Source organism: Erpetoichthys calabaricus, chromosome 18, assembly GCF_900747795.2.
Source record: "Erpetoichthys calabaricus chromosome 18, fErpCal1.3, whole genome shotgun sequence".
NCBI lineage: Eukaryota > Metazoa > Chordata > Cladistia > Polypteriformes > Polypteridae > Erpetoichthys > Erpetoichthys calabaricus.
The window spans coordinates 35,909,779-35,929,059 of NC_041411.2; the positions used below are offsets into that span (position 1 = coordinate 35,909,779).

At 41.6% G+C, this 19,281-nt stretch overlaps 1 protein-coding gene across 2 annotated transcripts in view; it reads left to right on the forward strand.

The window, feature by feature from the left end:
- LOC114668364 (protein disulfide isomerase Creld1) overlaps window positions 1-19,281 on the forward strand; it is an 81,573-nt gene that overhangs the window by 21,071 nt on the left and 41,221 nt on the right. The window contains exons 4-11 of one of the 2 annotated variants that reach the window (XM_028824074.2): window positions 5,019-5,129; window positions 13,068-13,159; window positions 13,411-13,593; window positions 13,763-13,858; window positions 13,947-14,030; window positions 14,769-14,864; window positions 14,953-15,096; window positions 16,670-17,400. In XM_028824074.2, the coding sequence (XP_028679907.1) occupies window positions 5,019-5,129; window positions 13,068-13,159; window positions 13,411-13,593; window positions 13,763-13,858; window positions 13,947-14,030; window positions 14,769-14,864; window positions 14,953-15,096; window positions 16,670-16,890 (1,027 nt within the window). In that variant the 3' untranslated portion in view covers window positions 16,891-17,400. Of the gene's footprint in view, window positions 1-5,018; window positions 5,130-13,067; window positions 13,160-13,410; window positions 13,594-13,762; window positions 13,859-13,946; window positions 14,031-14,768; window positions 14,865-14,952; window positions 15,097-16,669; window positions 17,401-19,281 lie in introns of those variants that run through there. The other variant, XM_051921301.1, reaches the window with a different exon arrangement.

A 19,281-nucleotide genomic window follows, 5' to 3' on the forward strand; every position in this document is an offset into this window, starting at 1 on the left:
CTGTCATTCCTAAACGGCTTATGCAATATTTTTGGCAAACCCCATGAATTAAACCTGAAAGTCGACACTTCAATCACTTTTTTTCAAATCTATTGTGGTGGCATACAAAGCCAAAATTATGAAAATTGTGTCACTATCCAAATGCTTACAGGCCTCTCTGTAGCTAGTATCCTGACATCAGGTTCATTATTGTTCAAAAAATGCCTTCATGCCTATCTTTTGAGCTGAATGTTGATACCAGCCTGAGCACAGCACATTTGTTGTCGAGACATTTGTCTATTGCTGCATTTTTCCAGAATTTGCTATTTGCCCTCCTCTTTCATTATGACCTTCACCCTGTCAACTTGACCAAATTCAATTATCTCCAACGCTGTGTTTGCTTACATCTGTCACTTATGCGTTTCGGGAGACAACTGGTGAAAATAGATTTTAATTATGATGTTATATATCATTGTGTGCCCATATTCAGAGTTTTAGCAGAGTCTCGATCAGTGAAATGAAGCATGTTGGCTCTCTGCTCTACGGTTTACTCTGAACAGCTGTCATTTTCTCACAAACGCAAGCATGTTTACATTCAGATTAGGGAGTAGTTTCAATGTTCCAAAGTAAGTCTAAGGTTATTTTGTTCAGAGAAATATGGCTGCCAGCACGGACAGATCCATTTCTTTATTTAAAGATTACATCTAACTCTACCTTTGGGTTTTCAGGGTATTGAATGTGCTTGTATATGTATTGTGTGATGATGCTGCTGCTTTGAACACTGGCAAGAGATTTCTGGCTCTGAAACAAAAGTTTCTCTTTTGTTTTCAAAAACCTACTCTGTTTTCTGTCTCATGATTTCCTTTATCGGTTTATTTTCTTTCTCTTTCCTCTTGAACCTTTGTGAACTTTGACAGAACTTTGAACTGTTTCATGGCCCTCCCAGGAATGCCAAATAAAGGTAGGAAACTGTGAGAAGAAGAATTGATTAATTGATTGGTGTTAATCAATCTATATTACTAAACCACAGTTTTAATTTATGCGCAGATGCACCGATACGCATGCGCAGTGCGCCGCGGCACCCCAGAGTCAAACGCAGCGGCTTCCCAGAGTCAGTAGGTGGCACCCAAACACCACAACCCACAGTCAAACGCAGCGGCCTCCCAGAGTCAGTAGTATGTATGTGCCAGCAGTCTGTGTGGCATGTTTGAATCACATAACCGTAATTCAGTAACAGAGAAACAAAAACGAGAGCGCATGGATACAAACAATAAACGGAGGCACCTACCACAATTAAATGTGAATAACCATATAGCCAAAAGAGATATAGCTGTTTTTTAAATTGTTGGTCATCATTGTGCGTAATGTGTCTTGTAGCCACCGAAGTATAAGGCGAGATCAAGCTTGGGTAAAACGCGTGCCAAAAGAAATCTCTCGGTCCAAAAGTTTGTTTTAAAAATATTTAGTGAAAGTTAAAAGCAAATAATCCACACAAAAATAAAGAAAAAAGTAGTTACACATGTAGAATAAAAGGCAAAAAAAAAGGAAAAATATATCTTCTCTAAACTTAGCTTTTCTTGAGAAACTTTAGTTATTTCTGTACTTAAAAGTTCTTTACTTCTTCTTTCTATACTTAAGGATTCTTAGCTTCTTCTTCTTCTGTACGCTTTAAACGTACGGCACAGTACTTAAATAAGCACTGTTTTCTTAGAGTTATTTCACACACTCAAAGGCCCGTGGGCCCGTACGCACGGTTTAAAACCATATGCCTTCTACACCTTAGACATGGCAAGGCTGGTCACTAACTGAGAATAATATTTAGTCAGAGCTGAAAGAAATAGCTAGAATATACCAACTTTACTCAACTTATGGGGGTTATAGGAACCTCCCATAGATTATGCTTTGTCATTCTTAGTAAAATATTTATGAATCTTATATAACTAGGAAAATGGGTCTTACATGTCTTTTAATAAAATTATTATAAAATACGTTTTTAAAAAGTTCTCATTCCATACATGGAGCACATATGCTTAGAAAAAAATACCTGTTGCCCCGCAGACTCAACCATCCGGTTCTTAAAAGCTGTTTGTTGTCCTCTTGGCTTCAGGTAAGTGCCCATTTAGTTTCTGTTAAACACCCATCACCCTTTGTGTGATGGAACATCTTGTCTTGAATGACAGGCATTAATCCACTTATGTACACAAAAAAAATTTTTTTGTGAATTTTCACAAAAAATATAAAATGTCCTGTTAACCCTGCAAGCAGGTAAGTCAGAGATTCCATTTCTCCCGATATTTTTTTCTTTGTTAATAAACTGGTTAAAATGAAAGCCGTCTGCCTCTCTAAGCTCAAGGTTTGCCCACACCAGTGTGGGTTAATGGATTGTGAGACGTGCTTGATATTCACTCCATGGATGAAGGTCTGTGACGGCTCTGGCTTTTAAAATAAACAGCGTAGTTTAGCTTAGGAGATGGGGTGCAGGTGTGTGGTAGCATGGCGGAGTAGACCAGGGGCTGCAGACGAGAGAATTGGCGTGCTTGCGTTCACATATAGACACACATGGTCCAGCCAGTTTCCTCTGTAGCACTCCGTGGTGCGTAATTAAGTACTTGCACTTGGAGAGACCGGACAGTATAGGAGAAGTTTGGAGAATAAAGAACGGAAACCTCCAGGCGAGATCAGGTGACCAAGCAGGCGAGACAGGGCAGTTGGGGGCCTGCAAGGGAGCAAAGGCAATGTGAGGTTTTGCGTAAGAGCGTTCCAAGATCCAGGTAGAGCAATACAGAATATTGGATGATGGAGGGCCAGCTAGGTTCGCCTCGGGCAAAGTTAAAGCGGGCAGGTGAGACAGGAGTTGGTTGATGGCGACGGCTGCTGTTGACATCTCCTGCAGCTGAGCGGACCAACTGGGTTAAGCCGGAGAGACGGAGAGAGAGCTGTGCTTCTCTTGCTGAGGAGTTTTTTTACCTGATTCCTGGGAGTATTTCACTTTCAGATTTGAATGTATTTTTAATCTTCAAGAGAGCACTGTGTTTTTTATTGATTATTTAGTGACGTGTTTATTCCTTTTTGCACTTTATTATTCTAACTTTATTTTAATAAGCTTGCACTGTGCACTTTGACTTGTTGCTGTGCCCGTCTCGGTTATGAACTACTAGGGTGTCAAGTGGACAGTTTAATGACAGGTATGCCACCCGGACATTGACCCGTGACAGTTCATTTTATCCAGTTTTAGACAGATTCCTGTATTTTTCCTATCAAAAGTAGAGTGGGTTCAGAAAGTGTTCAGACCTCCTTAACTTTCTACATACTTTATTGTGTTAGAGATTTAATTTAAATGAATTAGCCTTGTTTGCTCATCAATCTGCACTCAGTAACCCATAATGATAAAATGAAAACATTTTCAAAATGGCTTGCCAAATTATTAAAAATCAAAAGCTGATATTGTGTTCAGGTGCACCCTGATTGTTTTAATTCTCCTTGAGATGTGTCAAGGACCTGATTGGAGTCCACTTGTGACAAACTGAATTGATTTAGAAAGGCACGTGCCCGAGTATAGGAGGTCTCACAATTCATACTGCATGTCTGGACAGAAACCAAGCCATGAAATCTATGAAACAATGTGATCAAGTTGTTGAGTATCTAAGATCAGAGCGTATGGAGTATGGAACCATTTCTAAAGCTGTGATTGTTCCTACTCTAAGCTGTGACCTTAATAATTGTGAAATAGAAGAAGTTTGGAACAACCAGGTCTCATCCTATAGTTGGCTATCTGATCAAACAGAGTAACTGGGCAAGATGAGCCTTGGCAGGTAGGTGACCAAAAACCCAAAGGTCACTCTAACTGAACTTCAGAAGCCCTCTGCTGAGATAAGAGAACCTGTTAGAATAACATCCATTTCAGCAGTGCTTCATGTCAGCCCACTTTGGAATTTGCCAGACAGCATTTAAAAGGCTCTGTGAGCATGAGGAAAAGATTATTTGGTCTGATGAGGCAAAAGGTGATCTTTTTGGGCAGAACAACAAACACTATGTCTAGGAAGACCAGGCACTGCCATCACGTACCTAATACCATTCCACAGATGAATCATTGTGGTGGCAGATCATGCTATGGGGTGATTCTCAGCAGCTGGGACACTGAGACTGAGGAAAAGATGAAAGCACCCAAATATAGAGAGGTCCTTGAAGAAAACCTACTCTGGAGTGTACACAAGCTCAGACAGTAGTTGACAATTCACCTTTCAGTATCGGAATGACCTGAAGCATATAGCCAAGACAATTCTGGAGTGGCTTTGGGACAAGTCTGTGACTGCCCATCCGTAGCCCAGACTTAAACTCCATAGAACATGTGTGGAGAGACCTGAAGATATCCGTGTGCAGACGCTTCCCTTCCATTCTAATAGAGCTTGAGAGGATCGGCCAGGAAGAATGAGATAAACTGCTCAAGTGAAGGTTTGCAGAGCTTGTAGAGACTCACCTAAGAAGACCTGAAGCTGGAATTGCTGCCAAAGGGGCTTCTACAAAGCATTGAATTAAGGGTCTGATTGCTTCCATAAGTGAGATATTTCAGTTTCTGATTTTTAATAAATTTGCAAACCTTTCTGAGAACACGTTTTCACCTTGTCATTAGGGGTTATTAAGTATAGGTTGATGGACATAAATGTCAAATTGATCAATTTAAAGTTAAATCTACAACACAGTAAAGTGTGTAGGCAGTGAAAGGGATCGGAGTATTTCCTTAGTCCACTGTAAATAATAAATTTGGTAGGAGGTTAACTGCATTTATCATGTAATAAAATGGTGGGAAAGTAATAGACGCAAGGAATACAGTGGGCAGTAACATCACATTTACATATTGCTGTGCCTAATTTCATAAATATGATTATTTTGTAATGAAATATTATTTTTGCTTCTTAGTAGACCTAGCCAGTCCGGTGAGGTCATGAGTGCTCTGCCATGTTCCTGACTCTTGAAAATTTAACAATAAGACGACTCATTTTTTTAACAATTTAACAATAAGACGACTCTTTGTTTCCCAGTGAGACGCGTCTGTTGGAGATTGTGGAGTCTTTGTGCCAGAGTTCAGATTTCAAGTGCAATCGGCTTTTGGAGCAAATTGAAGAACATGTGGAGACCTGGTGGTTTAAAAAGTGAGTATTTGAACTTGATGCATTACAGGGATGGTACTATGGTCAAGATTGAGTGGTAGGACAAATCAGCTTTTCAGCAGACAGTGTAGTCTGGTAATATGAGAACTGCACTTTTAAATATGTGGTCATTTGTAACTACTGCCAACCTGAATCACACGAAGCACAAAGCATTCAACCAGCTGAACGTGTATCTCTTGTTCTAAAAGTAATATAAGGCAATCACTATGCAAGAAGCCATATAAATGAAACCCCTTCTTTTGGGCAGTGGAGCTTTGTGCCTTAATAAATATATTTGTGGAATACATAAATAAACTTGTGGGCAAGTTGGAGTAATTGGATGTGATGCTGTAACCTTTATGAATAATGTAGAAAGGTTGGGAATAAACTTGTTCTTCCAGGTGTCCGTTTTATCAGCTAGATAGTTGCTTACTCACTCATGTGACATGATTGCAGAAAGAGATCTGACGATCACTGATGTGACTACTAAAGTCAGAGTTCCGTACTAACAAACAAACTACCACCAAAACATGAGCCTTGCACCCCATGTGATTCAGTACTTACATATTACTTACTCCTTCATTTTAAGGATCTCTAGGGGCCTTATGTGGGGCTGTGAGTAGCACCTGTGGCTCCTGGCCAGGGTGTTAGCCAACTGGACTACAATGTTAACATAAGAACATTAGGACAATTGTGACGAGCAGGGCTGGATTAAAACTCTTCAGTGCCCCGGACATCAGCACTTAATAGTGCCCACCTCCGCACACAGAGACCAATTAAATGCAAACATACTAAAACAACTAAAATGTCAAAAAACAATTAAACAAGGTAATAAGCCAAGACTTCCAAAGACAAAGAAACCTGGGCCCTGTATCCATTTTGTTCAATTCCAAATGAAGGACAATAGGATCTGTACAATTATCACTCTTAAAGATTTGTGAATCACAGTTTTGTTGTTCATACCAACATACACAAAATGTAGAATATGGGCAGACCACTGCATGAGTTTACTGTCATTCAAATTATCACCTTTGGATTTTTAAGAATTTTCTTGATCTTCCTTTTATCCAAAACAAAGAAAGCAAATAATAAAATAAACAAATAAATAAAATGTAGATTTGGCAAAACGCTGTGCAATTATATTTGAACATTGAACAATCTAGATGAGAACAGGCCATTCAGCCCAACAGAGCTCACCAGTCCTCTCCACTTAATTCTTCCAATGTAACATCAAGTCGAGTTTTGAAAGTTCCTAAAGTCCTACTGTCTACCACACTACTTGGCCACTTATTCCAAGTGTCCGTGGTTCCCTGTGTGAAGAAAAACTTCCTAACATTTGTGCAAAATTTACCCTTCGGTTTCCAACTCTGCCCCCGTGTTCTTGATGAACTCATTTTAAAGTAAGTCTTGATCCGCTGTGCTAATTCCCTTCATATAATTTTAATCACTTCAATGATGTCTCCTCTTATAGTCTTCTCTTTAAGCAAAAGAAGATTATTTTCTTTTTGAAACTGAAATCTTTTTTTAAGACTTTAAATCTTTCTTCACAATTCATCCCCTGTAGCCCCGGAATCAGCCTAGTCGCTCTTCTCTGGACCTTTTCTAGTGCTGCTATGTCCTTTTTGTAGCCTGGAGACCAAACCTGCACACAGTACTCAAGATGAGGCCTCACATGTGTGTTATAAAGCTTGAGCCGAACCTCCTTGGACTTGTACTCCACACATCAGGGCGCAATATAGCCTTCTAATATGTGCTAAAGCAGGGTAATAAAATGTGAACAAAATGCAATACAAGAAAAAGGGACATTAAATAGAAAAATAACTGTAATTATTATAATCCAAAATATAGCAAATTGGCAACATGAGGAACCGATACAAGTAATACATTTTAGCTATCTGTGCGAAAGCAGGATTATCTGTAAATCTGAACAGCGTGCAGAGCAAGAAATGACAAAATGGCCTCCTCCTGAAATGAAGACTCTTGCCCAGCAGCCACGTCCCTTATTTGCTTTGTATCTGCTCCGCATTATGCTGGGTGTACAGAAATGCTGTAAGGTTTTGCTCCTCATCTTCCTCATCATTGGCAGTGTTAGCCTCTTGCTTTTCTGTAGTTGTGTCTCTCCCATCTGTGATTGTCATAACATTAGCCAACCCAAACATGTCAAAACTGTAACTTTAGCTTCTTCACTGCTAATGTGACAGACATCCTTAATCTGATGAGGCTTCACATTTTCTAGGAGACGCCTAGTGATTTTGGACACAGAGAGTAATTTGTCTGCATTTCTTCTTCTTTTTAATATTTCTTTTAATGCACCCACTAATCCAGGGGTTTCAAACCTGTCTTTACTGAGGGCCGCCGTTCTCACTGTCCATAAGCAAAGTAGGCTGCACAATACGAAATCAACATGATTCCTTGAAAATTACACTAAATATTAGTCTTGCACATAAAATATCCCCCTGGTAATAACTTTAATATGTCTTCAATAAAAAAAACAAATCTTCATTAAGGATACCAATGAAGAAGATCACTGAACAAAGAGAACATCCATCCATTATCCAACCCACTATATCCTAACACAGGGTCACGGGGGGTCTGCTGGAGCCAATCCCAGCCAACACAGGGCACAAGCCAGGGACCAACCCCGGTCAGGGCGCCAGCCCACCACAGCAAAGAGAACACCTTCTTACAATTTGCAAGAACAAAACCAACCCCATTTATTTAAGTGATAATTAAAAAGTCCCTCTACAATTTATTTAAGCACCTATTTTTAAATAAAGTTAAACAATCTCATGTTAGTGCGCCTCCTTCTGCTGTCTCAAGGAGATGAATTCTTACAGCAGGGAGAGCGGCAACTTACGCCACAAAGTTGTGATTGCAGATTACCATGCGTGAGATGCAACTTCATTTATCACATCTCTGTTTTCTAATTAATAAATACTGAATAACTCAATAAATGGTAACTGTACTTACTGACTCGAATAAAGAAAAAAATTAAACTGGGAAGGACTTTTGTGGGAACTTTTTTGTGTTGGAATTTGATGAAAAAAGGATGACATAGAAGAGTGTTTGCACTTCCATCTTCTTTGGAGACATTCTCACAGTGTTTCAAACTGAGAAAAAGCCCACCTGAGCAAACAAGCAAAGAACCATGAGGTATAGGATGGGAAATTCCAAACCATTGGGTAATCCCAGCATGCTGTATGTCAAGGCTGGTCCTTGTGTGCAATTTCAAATTATTTGAACCCATAACTCTAGAAATTTTTGTTCAATGTGAAGCACTCATGAGGCATCGTAAAATGTTCTGATAAAATGATTTGGCAGTCACACAAATTATGACAGGGTTACAAGCCTTTACATACAGTATGGTCTGCTGTTAAACATCCGCTCAACAGAAGCATGAGGAGAAAACACAAATGATTTGAGATTGCATGGCAGGAATATCCAGGAGCCGTGCGGGCGACATGCTCAAGCGAGACAGACTGTGCCTTGAGAACTGCTGCACTAAGCTGACGCTAGTCGATTCCATGTTATCATGTGCTGCCACCACAGACTGTACAGAAAACTTCAGTTATTTATTGAGGAACTTTGGCTTTGTAATTATTTGTGAGGACTTCTGTTTTAATTTTAATTGAATTGTCGAACATGGCTGAGCAGACACAGCCATCCTGAAGAAGCTTGAATCTGGTGTTTTGTGTTTAGGTTTTCTTGCCCTCAGGTCCTGGTGCCCCTGGACATTCACCTCATTGTTAGTTAATCCAGTCTTGGTGACGAGATCAAGCCATTCTGCCCCATAAGCTTGTCCATCCTGCTCACCAACATTGTCTAAAATAACACTAATTTGAGATCTGAAGGTTCCTGAAGTCCTATTGTCCACCACACTAGTTGGTAATTTTATATTTTTGTGTGAGCTTAGCTGTTTGAAGAGTTAGTATGGACTGTGAAGCTTTAAGATGCCCCTCACCCTGCCACTGTGATGCCATAGCAGTATACTTAGATGGAGGTCATTTTCTCTGCCTTTGTCTTTATTTATTTAGCAGACATGCTAAATCTAGTTGTGCAAAAGGCTTACCAATGCTTTTTCTGCAAAACTTGTGTCTGTGTCACAACTTTTCAGCATTACTGCTTTTTTTATGTTGAGTAAAAGACAACAAAGACGAAAGAAAAAGAGTTGGAGCGAAACTGCGACCCTTTATAAAATAATTGAAAAATATTAAAGACTTTTCAGCAAAATAATGTCCCTTCGGACACAAGTCTCAGACCAGACTGGCAAAAATGATGACACTTCCTGTTAAGTACAGACCAGGCAGGAAGAGGTGGCTCCAGGGGGACGGACTCCAGAATTGACGTCAGAGGTTAATTGGGCTGTCAATCATCTCGTCTGTCAAGGGAGGAAGAGAAGAGACGTTGGTATACACCGCCACCTTGTGGCTCAGCATTGAATGACAACCACTCCGAACCTTTAAGCTGTCCGCAAGACGCACATACAGGTATATGACAATTGACTTTATCATGGAACATATTGTTGAGAAGAAAGGGCCCCCTCAGACAGTCCCCAAATTCAGTGCAATGCCAGAAGAGTCCAAAGGTAAATTTAATGAACAAATGCATATTATATAAAGAGAATTTTTGGACAGGACTTGGTCCAAACACCCATCATGCTCTTCATTATCTTCTTGCACCTAAACTTGTCTCTTCTTTCTCCTTGTACTTCTGGTTTTCTTCTACCTCCTCCTAGCCACGGAAGCCCTTGTCACCAACTTCCACCTAACTTTAAGGAACCAAATTTTATTTTAATGGGCAATCCGAGAACACCCCTGGGGTCACACCCAACTGAATGGCAGATGGTTTTGGGTGTTCCATATCCTATTGAGGGGCATGCAGCTACAGTTAGGTCCATAAATATTTGGACAGAGATAACTTTTTTCTAATTTTGGTTCTGTACATTACCACAATGAATTTTAAATGAAACAACTCAGATGCAGTTGAAGTGCAGACTTTCAGCTTTAATTCAGTGGGGTGAACAAAACGATTGCATAAAAATGTGAGGCAACTAAAGCATTTTTTAACACAATCCCTTCATTTCAGGGGCTCAGAAGTAATTGGACAAATTAAATAACTGGAAATAAAATGTTCATTTCTAATACTTGGTTGAAAACCCTTTGCTGGCAATGACAGCCTGAAGTCTTGAACTCATGGACATCACCAGATGCTGGGTTTCCTCCTTTTTAATGCTCTGCCAGGCCTTTTCTGCAGCGGCTTTCAGTTGCTGTTTGTTTGTGGGCCTTTCTGTCTGAGGTTTAGTCTTCAACAAGTGAAATGCATGCTCAATTGGGTTAAGATCAGGTGACTGACTTGAAAATTCAAGAATTTTCCCCTTCTTTGCTTTAATAAACTCCTGGGTTGCTTTGGCTGTATGTTTTGGGTCATTGTCCATCTGTATCATAAATCAATTAGACTGCATTTAGCTGATTTGAGCAGACAGTATGTCTCTGAACACCTCAGAATTCATTCGGCTGCTTCTGTCCTGTGTCACATCATCAATAAACACTAGTGTCCCAGTGCCACTGGCAGCCATGCACGCCCAAGCCATCACACTGCCTCCACCATGTTTTACAGATGATGTGGTATGCTTTGGATAATGAGCTGTTCCACGCCTTCTCCATACTTTTTTCTTGCCATCATTCTGGTAGAGGTTGATCTTGGTTTCATCTGTCCAAAGAATGTTTTTCCAGAACTGTGCTGGCTTTTTTAAATGTTCTTTAGCAAAGTCCAATCTAGCCTTTCTATTCTTGAGGCTTATGAATGGCTTGCACCTTGCAGTGCACCCTCTGTATTTATTTTCATGCAGTCTTCTCTTTATGGTAGACTTGGATATTGATACGCCTACCCCCTGGAGAGTGTTGTTCACTTGGTTGGCTGTTATGAAGGGGTTTCTCTTCACCATGGAAATGATTCTGCGATCATCCACCGCTGTTGTCTTCCGTGGACGTCCAGGTCTTTTTGCGTTGCTGAGTTCACCAGTGCTTGCTATCATTCTCAGGATGTACCAAACTGTAGATTTTGCCACTCGTAATATTGTAGCAATTTCTCGGATGGGTTTTTTCTGTTTTTGCAGCTTAAGGATGGCTTCTTTCATCTGCATGGAGAGCTCCTTTGACCGCATGTTGTCTGTTCACAGCAAAATCTTCCACATGCAAGCACCACACCTCAAATCAACTCCAGGACTTTTATCTGCTTAATTGATAATGACATAACGACGGACTTGCCCACACCTGCCCATGAAATAACCTTTGAGTCAATTGTCCATTTACTTTTGAGCCCCTGAAATGAAGGGATTGTGTTCAAAAAATGCTTTAGTTGCCTCACATTTTTATGCAATCGTTTTGTTCACCCCATGAATTAAAGCTGAAAGTCTGCACTTCAACTGCATCTGAGTTGTTTCATTTAAAATTCATTGTGGTAATGTACAGAACCAAAATTAGAAAAAAGTTGTCTCTGTCCAAATATTTATGGACCTAATTGTATGTAGCCAGTGTAAACCCGCAACCTCCTGCTGCCCCCGAGTGGCTGGGAGGACTAACTGCAGCCTTTATCTCCTTTAACATCACATCCAGAGTGTCCTCCTCCAACTCCTGGTGACACCCTGACTTCCTGTTTGGGAAGTGGTCTAACAGTGTTTCGTGAAAACTAAAGGATTTGATTTAGGAACAGTTATGATAGGTAGAATGTGATGTTTTGGCCATGAAACCCCTGCAGATTTTTTTGTCCACTCCAGCTCCTTGTCTTGTTGCTATTTATTCTTTAATATTATTGCCTAATCTTAATTTGTTTTGTCATCTTGTAAAGCACTTTGAGCTGCATTGTTGTATGACAATGTGTTATAGAAATAAATGTTGTTGGTGTATAAATGTAACGTTGGTGGGTCACAACCTGGACTGCTGCCGTTGGGTCACAGGTTGCCATCGATGGGTGTGTGAGTGGGGTGCAGTAGGTCACTTTAAGTGATTGACAAGACTGCACAATATTTATTATAATAATAATAGTAATTTATTACATTTATATAGCGCTTTTCTTATTGCTGTTTGTACCACAGATGTTTCACAAACCTGTAACCCAAGTAGTTACTTATTTTATGCATGTACTCTTCCAGTTGAAGCTGCATTAAACATTAGTATGAAATATAATTAATGCATTTATTGGAGTCTTCAGGGCTTTTTCCCAAACTCATTGGAGCTCAGTTTTCCAGGAACACATTCAGCTTATTAAGCATGGCCACCTCAACTGAACATCCTAATAAAACCAGAATGAGAGGTGTAAATGTAGGTAAGGCAACTTGGTGCATTTTGGGTGATTTCACAATAAAACTTTTGACAAACAAGATGAGACCAGTCAGTCCATCAGGTTTGCTTGGTTAGATAGACTGACAGACATGCTGCTTACCATCCAAACTGATACCCTGCCACAGAAGTTTTAATGAACTTCTGAAGAGCTTTAGGAGGACAATCCTCTTAAAATGTGCTATATAAAATAATAAGTGATTGATACAGAGGGGGTGAGTCAGTCATTTTCTAATCTGCTTAGTCCTGAACAGGGTGCTGGGGGTTCTGCAGGAGCCTATTCCAGCTACCATTGGGCACAAAGGAGGAGCAAACCCTGGACAGGGTGCCAGTGCATCGCAGGACAAACACACACACCCCATCCACACACTAGGGCCAGTTTAGGATTGTCAGTTCACCTAACTTGCATGTCTTTGGGCAGTGACAGGAAACCGGAGCACCCAGTGAAAATCCACACAGACACGGGGCGAACATGCAAACTCCGTGCAGGGAAGACCCAGAATGTGGACCCTGCTCTCCTTACTGCAAGGCAGCAGCACTACCACCGCACCACCCTGATACAGAGGGGCCCAACTCTGATTTTTTTTTCCCTCTATGTTAACAGGCAGCAGGAGGCCCCTGACTTGTTCCACTGGCTCTGCATTGACACAGTCAGAGTGTGTTGCCCCCCTGGAACTTTTGGCCCTGAATGTGCAGGTGAGTGTTCCCATATACAGTAGACTGGCAAGGAGATAAACAACATAAGAAGTGGCAGCAATCTGCTGGACTGGAAAGCTTTCTGTCTAAAGTAGATGAAGAATGGAAGTGAAAAGAATCTACACTTATGGGCCCTTTCATGCAGACACTGCGTTCTCCCGTGTCTTTTGTCAGTTTGTTTCTACTTCTACATGGGCCTTGGGCTGTGTGAGTGGTGCTCTTGTCTCCTCACATTTTGGCTTTTGTTTCAGCATGTCCAGGGGATCCATCAATGGTGTGTGGGGGACTGGGAACCTGTGATGGGGAAGGCACACGCTCTGGAAGTGGTCGGTGCCTATGTAACAATGGCTACTCAGGTCCGCTCTGTCAGGATTGTGCCATTGGCTATTTCAGGGGGTCATCAAGCAATCAGACCCAACATTCAGTGTGCACAGGTAGGTATTTTACTGTGTTGAAGCACCCTGCAGTTAGTCTATGGTAATCTCAATATTTGGTTCAACAATGGGCATGTCATGCCTGGCGTAAGCTAATGTTCCTGCCAGTTCTACAGTGGGCAGCACCTTTTGAGCACCACAGAATCTTGATCTCATTTTTTATTTCTAGCTTGTTACCATGCATGTAGCCGCTGCATTGGACCCAAAGAAGATCAGTGCTTGGCATGTAAGAAAGGCTGGCAGATCCACAATCACAAGTGCATAGGTGAGCTCCCCATAAGGCAGGTCTGATGTGATGAGAGGTTGATTGCCATCATAAAGCCTCAAATTTTTTTTTTTTGGTTTGCTCCCAGATGTAGATGAGTGTGGCACTGAACTTGGTCGATGTCCAGCGAACACCTTTTGCTTGAACACTGAGGGCTCATATGAGTGTCGAGGTAAAGATTGGAAATGTGTTTCTTTTTTACAGAATAACTGTACACCCCCAGTGTAAGAGGAGCAGAGGGAATGTGATTCAGAGGAAATGTGTTTAAAACTGTTTTTTAGGAATATCTAGCAGCTACAGTACAAAAGAACCAATTATTGTTACACTTGTTAAAACATTACAACACTAGAGAAGTTGTGACGAGGACAGGCCATTCAGCCCAACAAGTTCGTCCATCCTGTTCTCCTAGATTGTCTAAAATAACATGAAGTCAAGATTTAAAGATCCTTAAAGTCCTGCTGGTGATGGTGTGGGTTGGCTTCACACTACCAGTTGCATCTTGGGATCCTCTTGAACCCGCCACCATCTGTAACGTAACCATAGCTCATACCTCTCAGTCCAAGAATCAGTCGCACTCCTCTGGTCCTTCTCCAGAGACGCTATGTCTCTTCTGTAATATGGAGACCAAAACTGCATGCAGTGATCCAGATGAGGCCTCACTAGTACGTTATAAAGCTTCAGCAGAACCTCCTTGAACTTGTAGTCCACACTTCATGATTTATAACCTAACATCCTGTTAGCCTTCTTGATTGCTTCTGTCCACTGTCTGGATGTAGATAGTGATGAGTCAACTATGACTTCCAAGTCATTCTCATAAGGGGTTCTTTCAAGTTTTAGACCTCCCATGGGGCTAGTCCCAGTGATACTGGAACCTTGACTTGTCTTTAACATTTTATTTTTTTTAAATAAGGATGTGATAAAGCATGTGTTGGCTGCATGGGGAGTGGGCCAAGCCGTTGCAAGAAATGTTCCAAAGGCTACAAGATGGTGGGAGCAAAGTGCTTGGGTAAGAGCAAGTATAACCCATTTTGTTTTGAGGATGAGACCAAAAGAATCCCAGAATGATGACAAGTTCTTCTTCCTCTCTCTGACAGATGTAGATGAGTGCAGCCAAAGTGAACGTAGTCCCTGTCCCGGTCTGAATGAGGCATGTGTCAATGAAGAAGGCAGTTTCCGTTGTGTGTGTGCAGATGGCTTTATGCGGAAAGACCAGATCTGTGTGGAGAACCACCCGCCATGTAAGTCTATGTAGGGGTTTTCTTTTTGTCCCAGTTTCTTCTGTCCCTTTACATTCTCCTCTGTTGCCAGGCTATAATCTGGCAACTTTTTACCAATTCAGTGTATCACCACAGGGACTTGTTTAGTTTAATTATTTAATTAGATAGAATATAGTAAATGCAGCAGTTGGACCTTTGCTCCCATTCACAAGCCTGTATATCTTCTGAAGACAATTATTTCCATTCTTGCTGTATACGTTTTTGTCCTTATTGGAGCTTCAAGGGTAGTAGATTTAGCAGGCTAATGTGTCCTGGAATTCCTCTTGTGTTATCACATCTGGTATATCTCCCACATAACGATTCCAAACTGTCTCAGCTAGCCCTCCTGGTCTTAAGCAGCTGTGACATCCTCCCTGATTGTCAAACTCCTCATCCTGTCATGAAGTGTGATCCTCACAACCCTGCAAATCTCTCTTTCTCTAATTTTGGCTCCTTGTACTCATATTCCTAGTTTTTTTTGGGGTTTTTTTCCCCCTTCCCAAAGCTCATGACCACAGGCAACAACAGGAATGTAGATTGGCTGTGAATCTGCAGGCTTCATCCTAGAACTTCGCTTCTGATCTCTTTGTACCTCCACAGGCGCATAACATGCAAAGCGCTACCACTACTGTAAAATCTGTTCATCACAGTCGTCTGGGCTCCACTTAAAGTGCTTAAATGAGTAATTACAACTGGTAGAAAAGGGGATCCTGCCTACTGTCCACCCATTGGGCAACTCAAAAGATGTCCTTGAAGGCCGTATTGGCTGCAGGTTTCCATTGCTGCCAATATCAGAATTGGATATCATTTCACATCTTTTTCTGTCCTCCTGGTTGAGTCCACGTCTAGAACATTTGGTTTAGTTCACCAAGGTAACACAAAATAAGTTATTGTGGTGACAGATGCCATTTAAAATATTTCTAAATAATGGGCTCAATCAGAAGGGCAGACATAGCTGCAAAGTACTTTGCTGTAGAAGAGTAACTGTTTATTACACCAGTGCTTCTTCAGCCTACATTATGTGCATTTTATTAGACAGATAAAACTTTATTTGTCCCCTGGGGGAAATTTGGCTTTTTACAGAAGCTCTTTAAATAAATACATAAATAAGTCGATAAAAAAATATTTATACACACACACTAAGGTCTGAGCACACACCAGAATGACTAAAAAGGAAGAAAACTTCGAACTTGGCTGTCACAGTACCACCGTGTCATTGCTCCTCTACCCATAAATTATAAATAAGTTAAACTTTCATCCCCAAAATAAAACGACTAAAATTAAATGAAGCTGAAGTATTAGAATTGGCATTAAACATTTACTCATAATCCTGTTTATTGCATCCTCAATAAATATGCAAATAAGGCATCATCACCATCCAATCAGTGGATGACATTATAGATCAACTGGGGAGAACTGTTCACTGTGCCAGAGTGCAAACGGTTAATGCACGTTTTAATGTCAGCGCATTTTACGGATGGTTATACTTTGACTGAAATCGGCCTTTAGCAGCGCTCCTCTCCCTCTTTTCCTTTTCTTCTTTCCTCTGTTCCAGCCTCAATAGAGAAAGGACTTTTTGATGACATCACAGACGATGAGGTGCTCGTCCTGCAGCAAATGTTCTTTGGAGTTGTCATCTGTGCGCTGGCAACGCTTGCAGCAAAAGGCGACATGGTATTCACGGCAATCTTCATCGGGGCCATTGCGGCTATGGCTGGCTACTGGCTGTCTGAGAAAGGCGACCGGCTGCTGGATAGCTTCCTGAAGGGGCGCTAGAGAGTCAGAAGTGCAGGAAGGAAGCATTCATCACAAGGAGGATGGACACTGGGAATTTACTTTTGGTTGGGGTGCAGCTTATAATGACGAGACATCAGTTCATTTTTGGGAGAAGTCCTGCACCTGCGAGGACCTCCTTGTCAAACCTAATTTAAGCTGCCTTTTCACTACAGGAGAAGATGGCTGCGTTGCAAGCACCCTAAGGACCTCCGTCCATCCACAACTGTATAGACTGTTTAGTTAATAATAAAGTGTAGGTGACAGCAGGCAATCAGTCTGAAGGCAGGAGCACAAGATCACCTCATCGCTACCCCCCAACCCCGAGAAGCTTAACAGCACAAAAGCTGGCGTCTGAACCTGAGGACTCGCGGCTTTGTCACCCACTGTCTGTACAGCAGTCCGACGCCAGGTTCCTGCACTCTTCCTTGGGACTACTGGTGAAAAATGGAGAAAAGTGCTGCACCTTTCTGCCAGGAGGTGGTGCTCCTGTTCAGTGACTGGAATATACGGACTGAAAATTCAGAGCTAAAGGATGTTTGTCGTTTTTTTGTTTCTTCTTTATTTTTTGATGACCCTGGGTGCATGGACTTGGTTGTGTATCGTCTAGTCTGCATGTTTGTTTCCTCTTTTTTTTTTTCTTTTTCGTTTCTGTTCCAAAGAACATATCGTATGTTGTTGATTGGATGACCACCGCCACATCCACTGACCCCTCTCTGCTGTCCAGACTAAATATTTGGCCTTGTGCTGTTTTTGGCGCATGTAACCTCAGGAAGGATGAAAAGCAGGTTGCAGTGAGACAGAGCAGATGTTCAGAATTGGGTTTTCAGGACCCCCGACCCAACTTTAACCAGGTGTCAGAGGATTTTGGTGGGCTTTCTCACATGTTCACTTATAAGCCGACTGTAGCGTAAGTCACAGTGCTGTCTGGTAACCCAACGAATGACAAAAGTTTATCTTTAATTATGAGGATGGCACCGTGATGAATATTTTGGCCTGCAATGGCTCACTTCGAGTAGTCTGTGGTGGAACACTGTCATTTTATTATTTATATTGCGCCTTTGTCCCAGGGTGTAGCCCACTTCTCACACTGTGGTGCCCATGTAAGAAGGAAAATGCTTCTTCCCTGAGTGACCGGGTCGGGCTGTGTTTTCTCACAGAGGTGAAGAGGGGGACCCAACGTTGTAGAGTGTTCACGGTGAGCTTTCTTCAGAATGCTACTCAATGTCACCGAGAGCCTGTCAGAAACCGACTTGCTGCTCTCCTACTTGTGCGCTCCTGACTTGGCTGACAAGTGAGACGGAGCTGGGCACTGGTAAGTAAGGTAGCAGAAGCCATCACTGTTTTCAAACTGGAGGCCGTAAACGCCATTCTGCATGTCTCACAGTTTCCTGCTCTTTATTCGCAGCAGCGTGTAAGACCCTTGCACTGCTTTTAATTAAAAATAACATTGAAGAACGGCTTGTGTTGTTCTTACTGAGCTGGAAGGGAACACAAGGTTCATTTTGGTTTTTTTTATCCCCAGATCTGCGCCAGAATCGGCTTTTCTCTTCTGCTCCGCCACAAGGTAACTTACAAGACAGTGAAAAGAGAGCTGAAGCCAGGATGCTTCTTAGTGAACAGATACTGTAATTCACACTCCTTGCACAGAAAAGATGCATCACAACAAAATTCACCCCATAAAAAAATAACGCACTGAAGTATCAGTTCTCATTACTGCTCTTTTGGCACCCGTCGAAAAACATGTTGGCAAAAAAGGAAGAAAAAGCGCACACTCGTCATCTGTGACTCCTCTTTGATCAGGGTGTGTGGATGTGTACTGTGATTCACGGATTCTGGCACACGATGCATTGTTGGTTCTCCATAACCTCAAATACTAGGAAAGTGAAGAACAGTAATACTTCGACTTAGACAGTTGGCACCGCTCTATAAATGCCCGCATATTCGCTTCTTTACTTGTCTTCTATCATAGTTATATGGAAAAAGCATGTAAGTAACTACAGTGTATTAGTTACATATAGTAAATAAAATTTGAAAATGACAGTTATTGATTGGCACAGTTCAGCTTTAACCCAATGGGGCTGCAGCTCCGCGTGCCCACTCATGGTCACTAGTTTTGGTTTGTGGCACATGAAGGAAATAGTATTGGCCACTCAGACGTATATGCCAGTTTCAGTAGTGTGCTAGGCTCTAACCCAGGGGTCCCCAACTCCAGGCCTGGAGGGCCTCAGCGGCTGCAGGTTTCCATTCTAGCCTTTTCTTAATTGGTGACCTGTTTTTGCTGCTAATTAACTTCTTTCCCTTTCATTTTAATTGACTTGTTTTTTTAAGATTTGTTCCCCTGAATTTCTTCATTTCCTTCCTTAAAAGGCGCCCAAATATGAAGTGAGTGAG